The sequence below is a fragment of the Stigmatopora nigra genome, chromosome 15 (assembly GCF_051989575.1).
Source record: "Stigmatopora nigra isolate UIUO_SnigA chromosome 15, RoL_Snig_1.1, whole genome shotgun sequence".
In the NCBI taxonomy this organism is placed as follows: domain Eukaryota; kingdom Metazoa; phylum Chordata; class Actinopteri; order Syngnathiformes; family Syngnathidae; genus Stigmatopora; species Stigmatopora nigra.
The window spans coordinates 12,799,412-12,820,000 of record NC_135522.1 but is presented as its reverse complement, the minus strand read 5'-3'; the positions used below and the strand labels follow the sequence as shown (position 1 = coordinate 12,820,000).

The 20,589-nt window shown below is 46.1% G+C and overlaps 1 protein-coding gene across 5 annotated transcripts in view; it reads left to right on the top strand.

Moving 5' to 3' along the window:
• Positions 1-20,589, top strand: part of ube2z (ubiquitin-conjugating enzyme E2Z) — a 56,676-nt gene that overhangs the window by 15,570 nt on the left and 20,517 nt on the right. For all 5 annotated transcript variants that reach the window (XM_077733911.1, XM_077733907.1, XM_077733910.1 and 2 more), the window contains one exon: positions 18,183-18,370. In XM_077733911.1, the coding sequence (XP_077590037.1) occupies positions 18,183-18,370 (188 nt within the window). The remainder of the gene's footprint in view (positions 1-18,182; positions 18,371-20,589) is intronic.

Here is a 20,589-nt window from a genome sequence, read left to right as displayed (position 1 = left end):
GTGTCTGTCTCTGTGTCTGTCTCTGTGTCTGTCTCTGTGTCTGTCTCTGTGTCTGTCTCTGTGTCTGTCTCTGTGTCTGTCTCTGTGTCTGACTGTCTGTCTCTGTGTGTGGGTGTGTCTGTCTCTGTGTGTGGGTGTGTGTGGGGGGGGGGGTGGGGGTGGAGGGTGTGTGTGTGGGGGGGGGGGTGTCTGTGTGTATGGGGGGGTCTGTTTGTGTGTGTGGGGGGGTGTCTTTGTGTGTGTGGGGGGGTGTGGAGGGTGTGTGTGGGGGGGGGGTGGAGGGTGTGTGTGTGGGGGGTGTCTGTGTGTATGGGGGGGTCTGTTTGTGTGTGGGTGTGTGTATCTGTGTGTGGGGGGTGTCTGTGTGTGTGTGGGGGGGGGTCTGTTTGTGTGTGGGTGTGTGTATCTGTGTGTGTGGGGGGGTGTCTGTGGGGGTTTGTGTGTGGGTGTGTGTGTGTGTGGGGGGGGGGGGGGTATGGGTGTGGGGGGTATGGGTGTGGGGGTGTCTGTGTGTGTGTGGGGGTGTGGGTGTGTCTGTGTGTGTGGGTGTGTGTCTGTGTGTGTGGGGGGGTGTTTGTGGGTGTGGGTGTCTGGGGGGGTGTTTGTGTCTGTGTATGTGGGGTGTGTGTAGGGGGGGTGTCTATGTGTGTGTGGGTGTGTGGGTGTGTGAATGTGTGTCTCTGTGTGTGGAAGTGTGACTGTTTAGGTGTGTGTGTGTGTGTGTCTGTCTGTGCGTGGGGGTGTGTGTGTGTGTATGTGTGGAGTTTTGTATGTCTGTGTGTGGGGGTGTGTGTGTGGGGGGGTGTCTTAGTGTGTGTGGGGTGTGTGTGTATGTGAGTGTTTGTGGGGGTGTCTGTCTGTGGGTGTCTGTGTGTGTCTGGGTGTGTGTGGGGGTGTGTGGGGGGGTGTTTGTGTCTGTGTATGTGTGGTGTGTGTGTCTGGGGGTGTATGTGTCTGTGGGTGTGTCTGTGTGTGTGTGTGTGTGTGGGTGTGTGTCTGTGGATGTGTGTGTGTGTGTGGGTGTCTGTGTGTGTCTGTGTGTGTGTGGGTCTGTGTGTTGGTGTGTGTGTGTGGGGGGGGGGGGGTATGGGTGTGTGTGTGTGGTGGTGTTTGTGTTTGTGTATGTGTGGTGTGTGTGTCAGTGTATGTGTGGGGGGGTGTCTGCGAGTGTGTGTGTTTGAGTGTGTGGGTGTGTGTCTGTGTGTGGGGGATGTGTGTGAGTCTGTGTGTGTGGGGGATGTGTGTGAGTCTGTGTGCGAGTCTGTGTGCGAGTCTGTGTGCGAGTCTGTGTGTGTGGGGGATGTGTGTGAGTCTGTGTGCGAGTCTGTGTGCGAGTCTGTGTGCGAGTCTGTGTGCGAGTCTGTGTGCGAGTCTGTGTGCGAGTCTGTGTGCGAGTCTGTGTGCGAGTCTGTGTGCGAGTCTGTGTGCGAGTCTGTGTGCGAGTCTGTGTGCGAGTCTGTGTGCGAGTCTGTGTGCGAGTCTGTGTGCGAGTCTGTGTGCGAGTCTGTGTGCGAGTCTGTGTGCGAGTCTGTGTGCGAGTCTGTGTGCGAGTCTGTGTGTGCGTGTCGGTGTGTGCGTGTCGGTGTGTGCGTGTCGGTGTGTGCGTGTCGGTGTGTGCGTGTCTGTGTGTGCGTGTCTGTGTGTGCGTGTCTGTGTGTGCGTGTCTGTGTGTGCGTGTCTGTGTGTGCGTGTCTGTGTGTGCGTGTCTGTGTGTGCGTGTCTGTGTGTGCGTGTCTGTGTGTGCGTGTCTGTGTGTGCGTGTCTGTGTGTGCGTGTCTGTGTGTGCGTGTCTGTGTGTGCGTGTCTGTGTGTGCGTGTCTGTGTGTGCGTGTCTGTGTGTGCGTGTCTGTGTGTGCGTGTCTGTGTGTGCGTGTCTGTGTGTGCGTGTCTGTGTGTGCGTGTCTGTGTGTGCGTGTCTGTGTGTGCGTGTCTGTGTGTGCGTGTCTGTGTGTGCGTGTCTGTGTGTGTGTGTCTGTGGGTGTGTCTGTGTGTGTGTCTGTGGGTGGGTCTGTGGGTGGGTCTGTGTGTGTGTGTGGGGGGGGGGGTTCTGTGTGTGTGTGTGGGGGGGGGGGGTCCTGTGTGTGTGGGGGGTGGGTCTGTGTGCGTGGGGGGTGGGTCTGTGTGTGTGTGGGGAGGTAGTGTGTGGGGGGTGTCTGTGTGTGTGTGGGGGGGCTGTGTGTGTGTGTGGAGGGGGGGGTGTCTGTGTGTGTAGGGGTGTCTGTGTGGGTGTGTGTCTGTGTGGGTGTGTGTGTTGGGGGTGGGGTGTCTTTTTGTGTGTGTGTGGGTTTGTGTGTGTGTGTGTGGGGGGGGGGGGGGGGTTCTGTGTGGGTATGTGTGTGTGGGTGTCTGTGTGGGTGTCTTTGTGGGTGTGTGTGGGGGTCTGTCTGTGTGTCTGTCTGTTTGTGTGGGGGGGTGTCTGTGTGTGTCTGTATGTGTCTGTGGGTGTGTCTGTGTGTGTATGGTCTGGGGGTGTCTGTCTGTGTGCAGGGGGGTGTCTGTGTGTGTCTGTATGTGTCTGTGGGTGTGTCTGTGTGTGTATGGTCTGGGGGTGTCTGTCTGTGTGTAGGGGGGTGTTTGTGTGTGTGGGGGTGTGTCTGTGTGTGTGGGGTGTGTGTCTGAGTGTGTGTGGGAGGGGTGTCTGTGTGTGGGGGTGGGGGGTGTCTTTCTGCGTGTGTGTGCGTGGGGGGGTGTCTGTCTGCGTGTGTGTGTGGGTGGGGGGGTGTCTGTCTGCGTGTGTGTGGGGGGTGTCTGTCTGTGTGTGTGTGGGGGGTGAGCGCGCGCGTGTGTGGATATGTGCGCGTGTGTGGATATGTGCTTGTGTGTATATGTGCGCGTGTGTGTGTGTGTGTGTATGTGGTGTATATGTGTCTATATATAGAGCATGAAATGTGAAAAAATGCAATGTGCCAGTCAATGTTCGCTCAGTGCGTCGCCATCCTACCTATGGTGCTGCCGTCCTACAAATTTAAATGTGCTCCCTCTGGCCAGACGCGAGTAGATGTGTTCATATCGTTTACCATATCTGCACATCCTAATAATTTGTTAAGACTGATCGAAGGTCTTATGGTCGATTGTTACCTGCCTAATGTGTATCTCATGCTATTTTTGCACCTAAAGACTTGGTCAACACTGTACCGCTACGGATACACTGTTTTCACTTCCTTTTTGAAAGGAAATGATTGTACATTTGTGATTATGAAATAAAGAAAAATTCTGCTTTGTTTTTTCTTTTCTTTTTCGAAAGTGATTCTTATTGCAGGAATATGAACCATTGAAGAAAAAAAAGATATTTTGACTTTAGAATCAATTTTGTTAGAAAATTGTAATTTCTGTCACTAAAAAGCGTCAGGTTCTAATCAAGATAGACATTCTTTTTTTCCAATCTGAATATTTATATATTTTGCATTTACATAGACCGGCAGATTCACTTACTCAGAAAAGCCATGCAATTTTTCTTAAGATTTTCCCTTCCAATTACACATTTTTACTCCTTTTTAAAACCTTGAATATGGAGGAGAAAATTGTGGGAGTTTCTCTAGAAATGCAATACTAACTCAAGAACTACGGATAGACTCCCTAAACTCTAAAAATCTCCAAGAATTTGGACTTATATATTTTTTAAATCAACCATTTCAGAGAGATACCAAATTTCAATTTAAATGCCTCAAAATTCACAACAATGCTACGGCTTCCTCCATGCTGTTTCAACTCCACTCGAAACCGGAAGAGTCGGGAACACAAGTGCATTGTGAATCAACCCAGTTACCAGTTCTGACGAATGATTTGTCTTGTGCGACTTCAGCGTGGCAATCGATTCAGAATCGATTGCAGAAGTAGCCTATCGCTTTATAATTTTATTTTTTTCACAAGGGAAGTATTACGACTGACTAACTAAACAACCAGTCTTTTGTTTTGAAACAAATTGTTTCCGGGGTTGTTCTAAGGAAAGTAGGCGTACACAGCACTGATCAGTCTTATCAATATGCCAGCTCGGGTTAAGCACAAAATGGATGGCGATATGGATTAAACATCCAATAAGAAAAGCAGACACTGGCAGAAGTTTATCAATCAAAAATGAAAATCTAAAGGCTTTATTGTCATTATACACAGCTGTGTATAAGGAAATTGGTGGTGTTACGCCACAAAGTGCATTTTTCTCAGTAAAAAGTAATTTAAAAAGTCTTGTCCAAATAAGGTAATTCCAAAAAATTGCACAATCAACGATATTGCATTGTTATTGCACAGGGGGGGATTGTGTGTCGTGCTAATGCAGGTTCAGAGCCCTGATGGCTCTGGGGGAAAAAACTCCCTAATTCTACTTGTCCGTGTTGTGTGAGACCTGTAGCGTCTGCCATAGGGCAGCAGCTGATACAGGTTTTGACCAGGGTGGTAGGGGTCCATGACTGCTCAGCTGAGGTTGCGAGGGCTGGCAATGTCATACAGTGAGGACAGAGAGCAGCCGATGATCTTCTGAACGGTGTTGATCACTCTGTGCATGGCTTTTCTGTCTGCTGATGTGCTTCCAGTGCACCACACTTTAATGCAGTATGACCGGATGCTCTCCACAGTGGCTCTATAGAAGGTTACCAGAAGCTTAGTGTCCAAGTTGTTCCTCCTGAGTACCCTGAGGAAATGGAGTCGCTTATGGGCCTTCTTCACCACTGCCTTGGTGTTTGGAGACTAGGAGAGCTTGTCTGTGACGTGGAACCCCAGGAATTTGAAGGATTGGACCCTGTCTACGCATACTCCATTTTTGAGGAGTGGGGCCAGATCTGTCCTGCGTTTGCGAAAGTCGAGGAGTATTTCTTCAGTTTGCCTTTGTGTTTAGTGTGAGATTTTTCACCAAACACCACGATGAGTCTGTTGATCTCAGCTCTGTAGGCAGACTCATTCCTAACCCTGAGATGAGTCCGAGCACAGTGGTGTCATCGGCGCATTTGTTGATGGAGTTAGAGTGACGTGGTCGGTGTACACTCGTATGTATACAGGAAGTATAGAAGAGGACTCGGTACACAATCTTGATGATCTTGGGAGCCAGTGCTCAGTGTAATGGAGGAAGAGAGTGGGGACCTGTTACATCTTCTTTGGGTTATTTTCTGTGAAGTGTGCCTCAATTTTCATTGTATATGCTGCCTTGGCCTTCTTAATGCCTCTCTTCAGGGCTGTTCTTAATTGTAACTTCTTTCCTGACCTGAAGGCGGTGTTACGGTGTTTAATGAGTGCCTGTGTCTCACTGGTCATCCAGGGTCTTTGGTTAGGTTTTTGGTTCGTTTTCGACGAAATATCCCATGTTGAGGGCTTCTTCAAAAGCACTGACATTTGCACATTTCACAACATGCAAGTGTGACTTCAGCGGGATGCCCGTTGGAATTGCTGACTGTAAAACGCACGTATCAGGATCCAAACATGAAGATAAACTTAATCTCATCATCAGCGGCGGTCCGTGCATTTTTTTGCAACGCTTGCAATCCAACGACACAAAAGTAATAATAACCTCATACAATTAAAATATTTAGGAATATAGCCTTATTTTACTCACCAAAAATCCTTTTAAACTGTACACAATATCTATACTCTTTTCTTTTCTATCACCATCGAAGCTAATGCTGGAAGTCGAGCCTGTCCTGTTGTATTTCTGGCATACGTTTTTATTGGATTTAATTCTGAAAATTTTCGTTGCCGGTTGTGACAGATTTGCTTGCTTTAGAATTGTCCGACCTCTCTTAATGATGTCCAGCTTTTTTCTCTTGAAAAGTACGTCTTGAAAATGGCTTTAATTCAACACAACAACATATTTGCTTGGGCAGCTCGCTCCAGATACAGTTTGGTAGCTTTGGCCCGCCTACTCTATCACCACCCAATCAAAGTTGGTGAAAGTGATGACGTATCCATACGCCAGCGAGAAGGCAATGACGTATCCATACGCCAGTGAGAAGGCAATGACGTATCCCTACGCTTGCGACAAGGCATTGTGGTATTGCCAACTCGAAATTTGGTTAAAGCAACGGTCTTATCGACGCTTGTTTAATGCAGCAGAGCCCGCAGAACTGATTGTGAAGGCCTTGAGCCAGAGTTCTGACCCTGGCATCAAACAATGGCTTAAATGTGATTGGTTAAATGCTTCAATATGAAAACACATCTGGAAGCAGTGCAAGCAGGGGGGAAGCAATGAAAGGAAGCTAACAGACAATTTGGAATTATTTAATAAGTATTGATGGACAAAATATAATAGCTGACTCAGATATTTCTTAGGCCAGCAGAGAAGGTCTTGAAGGCCATTACGGCCAGCCACTGCTACATACCATTGTAAGATTAGACAAAATCTCTTTGCAAATGCTTGCTCATATTGTATTAGTTTTTGTAAGTATAACAGCATCGTAGTCATTCTTATGGCTGACATGTCAGCATAAACACCCAACTGTCTGACTGAATAATCAATCTTAGTCTTGTGATTGGGTTGACATGTCCGCACAAATACTCAACTGTCCGACACTGATCAATGACTTTTTGCCCTGCAAATGACTGAAACGTATCTGTCCAAAATCCTAGTGACAACTGTCAGTTTTGCCTGCATTTAAGACACACTCACTGGTCTTTCGACTAGAGTTGCAAGAACATTGCACTGAACAGGACTCCACTGTTAGAGCTGTCACTCTCCACTTAGCAGTTTCGGTAATAAACCTATTTCCTAATTTAAATTGATCTCACTCTTTCTTGACCTGCTCCTGAAGTTGTATTTTCAGACCTATCATACTTTGGTGCCGAAAACCCAAGACCCAACAGCCAACAATTGCCGGAGCGACGACGGAGCACTACGAAAGCATCCTCCATTGAAAGTATCAACTCGACGGCTGTTCTCTCGCCGCTCCGGTGATCTGGTGGGGGGGGGGGGGGTGTCAGTTCACCCTTTGATTTCTGTCTCAGTAAAGTGTGATTATTTGAATAAGTATTATCACTGCGGTATTATTAACAGTTTATGGTCTGGGTCCACCTTGCATAGAACGTAATAGTTTTTGGGTCCGGGACCAATGCAAGTAGAACAAGAATAAGCAAGAGACTTATAGTCTTGGTCTATTAATAGTGTCAGGGACTCAACTAAGACAAAGTCAGGGACTTTTGGTCGTAGTGTATTCAGAGGTATTGGTTGAATCATAAAGTAAATAATTGTTGTTTAAACTATTAAGTAAGTGATTAATATGGGTCAGAAAGCAACAAAAGGGGTGGGTTTATTGTCAGACTGCAAAATGAAAATCGGAGAGTTACCGGATGTGAAATATATGCAAATGCATTGTATGGGAAGTTGCCTGTATCTGCCAAGATGGGTGAAGAAACATGGTTTCTGTCCCAATTTGAAGGATATGAAAAGTTTGATGAGCTTAGAAAGGGAATTGTTAAAGGAAAGGGAGAGTAAGGGAAAGAAAAGAGAGGAAGTTGAGAAACAGTTGTTGGTGTTGAAAATATGGAAAGAACAGTGTGTGAAACGTCTAAACGACATCGAAAAGAAAAAGAAGAATGAGCAAAAACAAGTTCTCATCACCACCATAAAAATCAGCGCGGAAGAGGAAACCAACGTTCATCGTAGACCTATTGGGGTAGACCTGCCAACTGGGTTAATAATTGTTTGTTCATGTCGAGCCAATGTGGCCAAACTGGTTTTACAATTGTTTGTTAGGACAGTGGAATGTAGGATAAGCCAACTAACTGGCCTGGCAATTGTTTGTTCACACTATGAATTGTAAGATAGCTAACTAGCTGGCCTTGCAATTGTTTCCTTGTATTGTGGAATATGGCCACTTTGGAACTGTTTGTTCGAAACGCGCAATATAAGATAGGCTCCGGCAGTTTGTGTGTGCTATAAAAATAACGTGTTTGCATACAACTTAAACCTGCCAATGTCTAACCGTATTAGCCCCAAGTTTTGTTTACATAAGCTCTGTCCTACATCACTGTCTTAGAAATATTACCTTATAGTTCCTATAAAAAGACTGAGCTCTGTTCATTGAGAGAGAAATTCGAGGAAGGCAGGTTGTGAGAGGTTCACAGCTGTCGGAGCATTCTCCAACCATCCTGCAGTCCGGTAATAAACCTATTTCCTGTTTAAATTGGTCTCACTCGTTCTTAACCTGCTCCTGAAGTTGTATTTTCAGACCTATCATACGGACACACACAGAAAACGGCCAAGCTGCTGAAAGACTGCCCAACTCACTTCCTCCATTGGCGCCACACACCGGTCCCATCTACCTTTCCCTCGTAGGATTGGAACGCCCCCCCCCCCCCTGGATATGATACCTCCGCCCCGTGCGCTGATGACACCATTGTGTCACCAGGTCACACCAGAACCCGCAACTCCTACTGACCTCAAAACTCTGGAGAATATTGGAGCTCCACAACCCCCTTTACAAACGATGGTGACAGAAAAAAGAAATGTTGAAACCTACCCAATGATGGCTGTGGCGAATCCAAGGTGGGGGGGAAAACAACAACCAACCACCCTATTAATCTACCGACTCTGGACCGAGTCCGAATGCCTGGAAGCATGCAAGGGACTCGGAGATATGGAAGAAAATGCGGAACAATGGGCCAGAAACTTCCATGAGTTAGTGGCATCCTATCACCAAGATGGAGCTGAAGTGGAGAAAGCCTTAAGGAAACATAGATTGGGCAGAGTAAGAGAGAGAATCACAGGACGTGATGTAGGGGGAAACGTATTAGCCTACAACTACCAAGCCCTAACCGGAGAAATGGAAAAGCTACTAGGAAGAGCAATGGCAATGTTCCAGAGACCCCCCGACTCCCAAAGAATAAGGATATGTACGCAGAAAGTATAAATGATTACTATGCCATATTAGAAAGCTGTGTCAAGTCCAACATCCGCCTGATGGATGACGGCGATGAAAATGGCCCATTCCGAGTCCAGTTGAAACAATGGTTTATCGGAGGACTCCAAGTCCCCATTTCCGGATTACTCAGAAAACACTTTGTCACCTACAAGACTGCCTCATCCGCTGACCTACTCCAATGTGCAAGCCATGCAGAGGAGAACATTCGCTCCAAAAAGGAAAGGGCCCAGGTGGCCGCCAGCGCACAAATGATAACTGAGGCGCTTCAAACCACCACCATGTTTGTCGCCAGAGGATACAGATCCCCGAGAAAAGCCCCAGGACCCCGCAACATTGACCAGCAAACCTGTGATCGAATTGAAAGACAATGCTACAACTGTCACCAGAAAGGACACTGGGCCCGAGACTGTCCAGAGTCTCACCTAAAGAGACAGTTTGGATTCCATCACTCAGGACCACAGAGACAACGGGAGGACAGGGAACCCCAATACGATGAACCACAATGACGCCAGAAGTCCGTCCAAGAGGACTCCCTGGAACCATCTGCGAGGGGATGGGAGGACGAAGGAAACGAGGACGAAGAAGAAATTAACCCAGGTAACAAGGAATTCCCCCCCCCCCTTCCCAGCTACGGACATGTCAGTCTATGCTGCGGACTCCCGATCTTTGGACAACCAACCCTGGGTACAACTCTTGGTAGGACCTCATCGCATACTAGTTTGGTTCCTGATGGATTCAGGGGCCGATCGGACCGTCTTGTCCGACAAGGTTCCAGGAGTCAAGCCCAGCACCCTGTCCCTCCAAGGAAGGAGTAGCCGGCGTCCCACTGAGAAGATTCTACTCCCAAGCCATCGTCATGGAAGATGAGGACAGAATCAAAGTCTCTGCCCCTGTTGTCCTATGCTCTGAATGTCCGATCAACCTACTGGGACAAGATATCATGATCCAGCATGGGCTAAGCCTAGTGGCCTCCCAAAATGGCCTCCAATCCAGGAAATTACAGACCCAAAACATCTTCCACACCACCACATCCAACACCTTCTACTCTCGACATTGTCGGGAATGATTCTGCAAAGGTAGCTGAAAGTCTGAAAGAACAGGCTGTAGATGTCTGCCCAGCAGGACCAGGTCAGGAACAACAAACATGGCCATTACATGTCACTCTGAAGGTCGTGGGAGACCGGAGACAAGACGAGAAGTGGTTAAACCAATTCTCACAGTTGCCCACTCAACGAATCATAATCAACCACGTATATGCAACTGATCAAGCAGTCTGTTTTGCCACTGTGACCCATCCACCGGCATCAATAAAGCTGACCTCAACGGGACACTGCCCTCATGTCCCACTGAACAAGTTGTTCACCATGGAATGGAAGGATTTTGGACCGTTCACCGACTTTCTGCTGCTAACAAAAGAATCTGAGTGGCAAGACAGTGATGAAGGGGATCAGTGGTGTGAGATCCCCGAATTTGGACAAGTGACCAGAAGGAGCTTGGACTGGGTCGTCAAAACCATCCCCTCCACACACAAGTACGCATGACTAGACAAGCCCTTGGACCTACTCTACAGCGAGACAGATTTCCCCACTGTACCAGCTAATCTATGGTCCAAGTCCAAAACTGATGTTGGACGGATGAACACAGCAAAACCAGTCACCATCGAAGCCAGAACCTCTTACCGCCTTCGGGTACGGCAGTATCTGCTCAAACCAGATCAAAAAGAAGGCATTCGCCCAGTCATCCAGGAAATGCTCGATGCAGGCATACTCATTGAAAGTGATCGTGCAGAACGCAACACGTCGATTTTCCCTGTAAAGAAACCAGGGGGAGGATGGAGGATGGTCCAAGACTTACGCCGAGTAAATGAAGCAGTGAAATCCCGTGCTCCCAAAGTCCCAGACCTCTACACACTGCTGAACAAACTGAAACCGACACAGAAACACTTCACCGTCATTGATCTAAGTAATGCGTTTTTCTCGATCCCACTGGATGCCACAGCACAAGGATGGTTTGGCTTCACCTTTGGCAACAGAAAGTTCGCCTACACCAGATTGCCACAAGGATTCTGCGACAGCCCAACCATATTCTCCACAGAGATCTAGAGATAGACGAGTTACCATCCACATCCAGAATCCACACAAGTCCTCATCTATGTGGACGACATCCTAATTGCAAGCCCAACAGCAGAAGAAAACCGAAAACAGTCCATCAGAGTGTTCCAACACCTGGAAAAGACGGGAAACAAGGCCTCGTTATCTAAGCTTCAATTTTGCCAGATTGAAGTCACATTTCTGGGACGTCTTGTCACAAAAAGGTCGAAGACTAACAGACAACAAGAAGAAGGCTGTCAGAGATGTCCCCAGACCCAAGACCAAGAAGCAAGTCATGGCTTTCCTCGGGTTAGCCAAATACTGTCGAGGATGGATCCTTCACTTTGCACAAATTGCCCAGCCACTACTGGACCTCATGAGTGACAAAGACCTAAACCTGTCAGATCCTGTAAAATGGACTCCAGCTGCTGAAGAAGCTTTCAACACCATTAAACAAGCCATACTAGACTCATCCGTCATGAGCCTGCCAGAATACACCAAGCCTTTTGTTCAAACCGTTGACTGCAAGTGAGGATTCATGACGTCTGCCCTTCTCCAACAACATGGTGCTAAATTACGCTCCGTCGCCTTCTACTCAAAAATACTGGACACAGTAGCACAAGCCCTCCCACCATGCGTACAAGCCATATGTTCAGCAGCCATGGGCGTCCAAAGTTCCGCTGAACTCATGCTCTTCCATCCACTAACCCTACGGGTGAGTCACGCAGTTGAAATGTTATTAACCCAGACCAAAATGGCATTTCCATCTCCAGCTCGACACCTGTCCCTCACCGCAACATTGCGCTCACAACCACACCTCACCGTTCAAAGATGTAATACCCTGAACCCAGCCACACTGTTGCCCACCGAAGAAGATGGAGATCCACACACTTGTCAACTAAGAACCGAAAAGAATTACAAACCAAGGCCTGACCTAATGGACAACCCACTGCCCACCGGACACATTGTCTATGTGGATGGATCAACATCAAAAACCCCTGACGGAATAAAACACACTGGATATCCCGTGGTGACTCAAAAAGACACCCTCAATACGGGACGACTCCCCGGCAACTGGTCTGCACAAGCCGTAGAAAAAGTGGCCCTGACAGAAGCCTGTAAACTATTCCAAGGACAAGACGTGACGGTGTGGACAGACAGCCAATATGCATTTACAACAGTCCATTCATTTGCTGGACGGTGGGCTAAACGAGGAATGAAAACATCCAATGGATCCCCAGTCAAACACGCAGAGCTTCTCACAGAACTCCTCAAAGCGGTACAACTACCAATGAAGCTGGCTATCTGCAAATGTAAAGCACACACAACGGGACAAGACCCCGTCTCATTGGGGAACAAGCGAGCAGAAGAGGCAGCCAAAGAATCCGCGCACTCTGCAAACATCAAGACGGCTATCTCCACGGTGGAAAGACTCAGCAGAATCCTTGCTGAAATCCTAAGAGATATGCAAAATCATGCTCCAGAAAAAGAAAAACTGCAATGGGAAACAGGGAGCCACACAACACCAGAACGGACTCTATGAAGTAGTACACAAGCCATGCGTCCCACGATCATTGTTTGAAGTAATTGCCAAATTGAGCCATGGGAGGACCCATGTCTCAACAGGAGGGATGATCAGTATAGTACAGCAAAGAATGATTGTCCCAAAGGTCACCAAACTTACTTCAATTTTTTTTTGCAGAAACTGTCTCACCTGCTGTAAGACACAACTCTCAAGGCAATGAACGACCCAAGCACGGAACAGGGCAAACAGGAACATATCCCTTCGAGGTTCTGAACATGGATTTCATTGAACTGAACCAAAGTGGCACATACAAGTACCGTCTTGTGATCATTGACACACTTACCAAGTGGGTTGAGATATGCCCGTCAAAACAGCTGACGCCATGACAGTCGCAAAAGCCTTATGCAAAAGGATCATTCCAAGCCATGGAATACCACTAGTCATTTGGAGTGATAATGGTGTACACTTCGTGAACCACATGATCCAAACTATGGGACAACATCTTGGAATCAACCTGAAATATCATTGCGCCTACCACCGCTAAAGTGCTGGACTCGTCGAAAGAACCAAAGGAACAGTAAAACTCAGACTCAGAAAAACCATGGAAGACACAGGAAAACCATGGCCAGACTGCCTGAGCTTGGTAGAAACCTATATGAGAATCATTCCAACAGCACAGGGATGCACACCATTTGAGGCAGTGTACGGCAGACCCTTCAACTTACCAATGTGGGAAAAAGATCGAGTGGTAGAAGAGAAAGGAGAATCAGATCCCCTCACTAAGTATTTATGCAAAATGTTCCAAGAAAGGACTGTGATAAATGCAAATCATCTGCCGACATCTTCTCTGTCTCCCATTGAGGAGGTCCTGTCCGCAGGAGACCTGGTACTCGTCAAGGTTATAAAAAGAAAGTGCTGGTCTTCTCCATGTTGGGACGGACCTCACCGTGTTATTTTGGCCACCCCACTGCCGTCAAAATCGAAGGAAGAGACACCTGGATACATCAGTCCCACTGTAAACAAGTACAAGAATGAAGTGGCAAGTCATCATCATCACTGCTCTGTGTTCCACCACATGGGGAGACCTACCAGAACCTTGGTACACTCCCACTGGAGAAGGCCCCACTAGCTGGTTCTGGAAACAATCGGGGGCCCTCCAGATCTGCATCTCATTAACCAAGACACCCATCGTCGTTTAAGTCCGGTTGCTCACCCTACAGCTTACTCACTTGGGGTTACACAGGACCGACTCCAGTTATTTTCATTGGTACCTACAAGCTCCCAGAGTCCAAGGGGTCTGGCCAGACACCTGGGACCAAGTCCTCCTCCATACAGGCTACGAAACCATCACATGGCCCCTTTCCAAAGAAGCTATAACCATGACCGCTAACTTCACCAAGTTTGCACCACCATCAAAGATGGTGAACTTACGCTGGAGCTCACAACCAATATCCAACAAAAAGGCTGCATCGACCTATGCCTCTGACCGGACCGACCAGGAAAATACCCCCTCTTCACTATCACCATCTGCACTACTAGGGGGCAGCAGCTTCAGCAGAGAAGCCCTGACTTACCTCTCTCCAGCCACCTACCTCTCCAGGTAAATAGAGAGCCTCCTCGCCTGTTAGCTCAGCTCCTTCACCACGACACACCGGTGCAGAGTCCGCAACACTGCAGACGGTGCACCTATCTATCTGCCTGTCGATCCCCAACTCCATTATTCCCTCACTCGTGAACAAGACCCTAAGATACTTTAACTCCTCCACTTGGGAAGGGACCCAATCCCTGATCCGGAGAAGGGACGCCACCTTTTTCCGACTGAGGAACATGGTCTCAGATTTGGAAGTGCTGATTCTCATCCTGACCACTTCACACTCTGTTGCGAATTGTTCCAGCGAGAATTGGAGATGACGGCCTCATGAAGCCAACAGAATTATCATCTGCAAAAACCAGTGGTACCTTGAGATACGAGTTTAACGTGTTCCGCGACTGAACTCGTATGTCGATTTACTCTATCTCAAATTAACGTTTCCCATAGAAATGAACTAAAAACAAATTAATTCGGTCCAACTTTCTGAAAAAAACACCATAAACAGCATATCGGAATGGAAATACATTTTTATTTGTTCTAATTTGACATCTATTAACAGAGTAACAAATAGCTTGTGGTTATAATGTTTAATAGTACTAAAATTAGACAGATTTTGCAGAAGGGAGACGGACAGAGAGCGAGAGAGACTTTGCACAGCAACGTGCCCATAAAATAGCAAACAAATTTAAATGAACTTGGATCATCACACTGACAGTCCAAAATACATTTAATCTAACCTTACACTAAACTTAATTTTAATTTAGTTTTAAATTTTCATACCTTTCTTCTCCCAGGTTGACTCTTTGCCCCGCCTCCACCCTAATTTTCAGCTGCAATTTTTAAAAGGAACTTTTCGAGATTTGTTTGCTTTAGTCTTCCCTTCAAAATATTCTGAAAATGATGCACACAAATGTCCTTAAAAGTAGGCTAACTCATGACCACTTGCCAACGGGAAGTAGTATACTTCTCTTGTACTGTCTAGCAAGCTCCACCGCTAGTACACCATTCTGAACTGACTAACGGGAAAAAGTACCCTGAAAAAATTGCAATGCACCAACCAGTGCACGTAGAGACATTTACACGAGAGATTTGCGGGGACCGAGACAGCAGCCTCTCGGATCGGCTGTATGCTCGTATATCAAAATTTGTCTCGTATCTCAAGGTGAATATTTGCTCAAAATTTTACTGTATCTCAAATTGCTCGTATGTTGGGGCACTTGTATGTCACGGTATTACTGTACGTTGGCCACCAAACCAGACCCCCTCAATGCCACGCCTGCGCCTAGATATTCTGTATATAAAAGTTTTAAACAGAATTGGTGACATAGGACAGCCCTGGCAGAGTTCATCCCCCACTGGAAACGGGTCTGACTATGCAGTCCTGACTCTGAATCCGGTCATAAAGGGAACGGACCTTGCATTTCAGGTCTAACACCTCCAGGTCCACAAAGCACATGTAGACTGGCTGGGCATTCTTCCATGCCCCCCTGAAAACTCTGCTGATGTCGCAGAGCTGATCCACTGACCCACTCCCGAAACGTTTGGGTCTTCCGGGCCGCACCCGCATGTGCCCCCACCGTCAGCGCCAACTCACCACCAAGTGGTGAGCGGTTGACAGCTTCCCCCTCTCTTTACCCCAGTGTACAAGACATGCCACGAACACAAAGTCGATCAGCGAACTGCAGCCCTAGGGTGTCCTGGTTACAAGTGCACATATGTAGACCCTTGTGGTTGAACATGGTGTTCATTATTGTCAATCCACGACGAGCGCAGAAATCCAACAATCCAACACTACTTGAGTTGCGATCAGGGGGGCTGTTCTTCCCAATCCCTGCAGGTCTCACTGTCATTGCCCACCTGAGCATTGAAGTCCCCCAGCAGAATGAGGGAGTCCCCCGAAAGGCCGCTCTGCAGTACCCCCTCCAAGGACTCCAAAAAGGGTACGCTGAACTGCTGTTTGGTGCATACGCACAAACAACAATTTGATCCCTTCCCCCGACCCGAAGACGGAGGCATGCCCCCACCTCGTGCACCTGGGTAAACCCCAACATACAGTCAACAACTATGCCCACACCCGCTCGGGGTCTCTCACCGTGAGCAAGTGGCAGCGCTTCGGGGAGAGGAACGATTGCTGCAATGTGCAGCACAACAACCTGGGCGGAGAGACCAGCCACTACACCACGGACCTCTTCACCTCACGAGAATTTGTTTTCATTTATTTGCAGCATATAGTTCGCCACAACACATACCTATCTCCAGTGAGGAATACCGTTCACTTTCTGTGTGTAACTTAACCAAATGGCGAATTACGTTACCATTAAAAAGGTTCCTACCAGCTGAATTATTTTAAGCCGAAATGGTGTGCAACACCTTTAGCATATCACGGAACGTCAATATTTACAAAAGCATTTTCAATGGCGACTTTTTCCTTTGCGTTTGCAATGTAAAATTCACTCATAACAAAAGAGGAAATGGCAAAACGCAATGCATCAAGGAAGGCACTGTGTATGTAATATTTGGAGCGCCCATTTTCTATTGTAGATACCATATTTTGTCGCATAAGAGCCGTATTTTTAACCAAAAAAAAGAATGATGACTGATTTAAGGGTATGGCTTATAAGTGCACACAAGATTTGCTACTCTTTTTCACCCGTTGGCAAAGTAACAATTACTATTTGTGGGTTATTTTCTGTTGTGCAGTAAGAAAACAACAATTACTTCATGAATTAATTCCTTATGATATTGACTCTAATAATGTGCTTTTGATTGATACAGTATCTCAGAAATACCACGTGCGATGATTTTTCTCAAGATTTCCCCTCCAAAGTAACACATTTGTACTCCCTATTAAAACTATAAATATGGAGGTGAAAATTGTGAATCAGGAGGCATGTTACACGAAAGAAATTGCGGGATTCAATGATTTTTAAGGCAATTTTAAGGGTGCGTCTTATATGCGGGGTTGGCTTATATGCGAGTAAATACAGTAAATTCTTTGGTGCTGAGATGAGGCGATGCCCTGACGTCCGCCGTTTTTTAAGCCTTTTTCATGTGTTCCGGTTAGCGCAGATTTAGACATTTTTATGAATTTTTAAAAATATCTCAGAAAATAAATCCACGTTGCAGTGAAGCCGCGGAGAAGCATCATAGTACGGTCGTACCTCAACTTATGAAATTCATTGGTTCCAAAACTTCTTTTTTTAAAGTTGAACATTTCACAAGTGGAGCAGTATTTTTATGTACTCAAATTCGTGTTGAAACACAGGGGAGCAAGAGGAAGCTAACGGTGGGCAACAGAGGAAACACGCGAATACACAGAACACATGGACACACCTCATAAACGCAACATTAAGGTTTCAAACAACAACATTAATCAACAACTTGTGTGATTTATTTGGAATTTAATTTTTCACCCATTTCATAAGTTGCTACAGGTTCTCACCTGTTTGGGTTTAAATTGCCCTCACGAAGTGCGCGTTGATGGATATTTTGGAAAAAAATATCCTAAGATGATTCCGTTTGACGACCTTTATTAATGTTTCTATAATGAAACAAACAAACTTCGTCAAAGTGTGAAATTGCATGACTCGAAAACACTTTCTGGGTTTTTCTTTTCTACGAAGGCACAAAGTTTGTGAAAATTCTTATGATTTTTGCTGTTGGAACGCTCGCTGCGTCCTTCTCGTTACCCTCGACCTGAAAACGTCCTGCTCACTGACCTCTTCCGTTCATTCGCATTGGTAATTTTCTTGAGAGGCGTTATGATAAAAACAGAAGCTGCTTTATCCACCCTTGGAAAAACTTTACAAAAAAAACATCTGTGATGATAAACAGCGGTCCCAAGAGAATCTTGAAACATGGTTAGTACTTGTAGTGAGACAGCCAATAAGAGCCCAGTAGCGTGTATCGAGGTTCTAAAGCGTTCTGGGGAATTTCATAACCTAGATCTTCTTTTCGTATTATGGAACATTAATTTGCATGTGGTTTAGTAACCTGAAAATTTCGTATGTAGAAGCATTCTTGAGTAAAATTACCACTGTAAACTGCACAAACACCTTTACGATAGCAGGCGTGTCTGAAAGTGTCTTAAAATAATGTGGAACCATTTTTGTTGCTCATTTTCTGTTCTTTTTAAGATCCATGCTCTGATAACGGGTCCATTTGACACACCATATGAGGGTGGTTTCTTCCTCTTCCTGTTTCGATGCCCTCCTGACTACCCTATTCACCCACCACGGGTGAAGCTCATCACCACTGGTCAGAACACTGTCCGGTTCAATCCCAACTTTTACCGTAATGGCAAGGTCTGCCTCAGCATCCTTGGGTGAGTCCTAAATTACTAATATAATATCAAGTGCTTAGTTACATTTTTTTTTAATTAATGTGACTTTGAAGTGAACAATTTTGCAACTTTTGGGGAATTGCGATTTATTATTTGCAGCGTGAAATATGAGTAAAATTCCAAGCAAATATTTACCTTGGTGTACAAGACAAACTTTGAGATACAAGGTGACCGAGACGCGAGAGGCTGAGTTTCTTAAAATGAATGCATAAAAAATGAAAAAGAACTCCGGTTTCCATCACTGCTGCTGTTTGAAATCTTAATGTTGCATTTATGAGAGGTATGTTCATGTGTTGGGGGCACGGCCATTTTACCTAGGTCCCGGGGCAGCCATCTTATTTAAGACACTGCCATCTAAACCGAATTAAATGTGCTCTCACTGGCCAGACGCGATTAGCCTTGATTTTGAAATATAACAAATTTCCACTTTTTTTCGTTTTATTTCTTGTTTGAAAGTGACAGCTATTGGAGTAATATGAACCATCGAAAGAATTTAGATATTTTGACATTAGAAGCAATATGGCTGCCACAACCTCTTAAACTTCTGGTAAAAAAATTCTATAGATAAAAAACTAAGTTTTTTCCTCACCTGTTTTTTCAAACGTTTCAACTGAGATAACCTTTCTGACCCGTGGGCACCGGAGGACGCGCGACTGGCAGCATTGCCAAGCAGGAAAAAAAAGATCTACCTGTACATCAACTGAATTTCTGGAAACCCAGTGACTACTGTGAACAGGTGCAGCTGGGATCCAGGAAAAACTGGATGGCAGCAGGGAAAGACTGCTTAGAGAGTGGGCTGTTACCGGACATTTAGGGAGTGAGCCATGACCGGACACTTAGTCGACGGACACTTTGTCGACGGACACTTGGTCGCTGGGCAGTTCGTCAAACAGACATTTCGGCGCCGGACATTTTGTCGACGGACAATTCGACGCCGGTCATTTTGTCGACGGAGAATTCGTCACTGGATTCGCTCTCAAAATTATAATCGGGAGAGAGAGATTTCACTGTTGAAAGCGATCAACCAGGTAATGTCTCGCTCCCAAAATTATTATCCTGAGAGAGAGAGTTTGCCATTGCATTGACAATGTCAGAGCATGAATGTCGAAATATCTAATATCAAAATTATTGTTTTGCGTATTATTGGCGTGTGTGTACGTTTTTCAATTTGTGTTCCTCGGTGACAGAACAAAATGACCTGTTCTCGTGTGTGTGTATAGACAAACTTGCCTTGCCTGTGCCCATCCAACATTTTATAATATTCTTGTCATGTCTCTGGACTCTAACCTCTGGTTAGAGCAGAACTTCCATGTAAGACTCTGATACACTGAATTATATTATTTTTTACCCTTATGGAGCACTAATTTAATCCATCGGCAGCCATTGACGGCGGTAGACGTCCGATTCATGTTGACTGTGCAGGGGTTAGGGTTAGGGGGTTAGGGTTAGGGTTGAACCTTATTCTCTCAATCCTGAAAAATATGTACTCACAGCCAGTCTTCCCAGTTTGAATTGTGGGTCTATCACATTCATGACATGCATGAGATCATTGGTATGAAAAAGAATCAACCCTCAAGTGTTTCTATTCATTTTAATTGTATACAACATCAATACCGTATCAAAACTTCCACGTAAGCCTCTGATACACTGAATTATATTATTTTTAACCCTAGATAGACCGGTAGATATCCGATTCATGTTGAATGTTTCTGTTATTTAGTTATCTAGTGGATATATAATGCTAAATTCTGATACAGTATTGATATTGTATACAATTAAAATGAATAAAAACACTCAGTAGACTGCATCATTTGGAGATCATGGGCAGAGTCCAGGCATGAAGAGCAGGGCTAGGATGGGGAGAAGCACCCCGATTCTGGTTCAAAGCTAATCTTAAAGAGAGTAAGGAGATGGTGGTGGCAGATGTGACAAGGATGGGGGAAGAGTGCTACAAGATGAAGGTCGTGTCGCAGTGCCGACAATGAAGCTGGATAACCTGAGAGGGAGTTGTGAACCGAAACATCAGTTGGTGTGACCTATGTAAGATGCCATGAGCAAGGATCAGCTTCTTTATTCACGCAACCTACGACACGCAATAAGGTCCTGAGGAAACTAGCTGAAGTGCTGGAGAGACATAGCCAGAGCAGCAAAAAATCACCACCAGCAGGGAAACACGCCAACTTCGTCACAGAAAGGGGGTA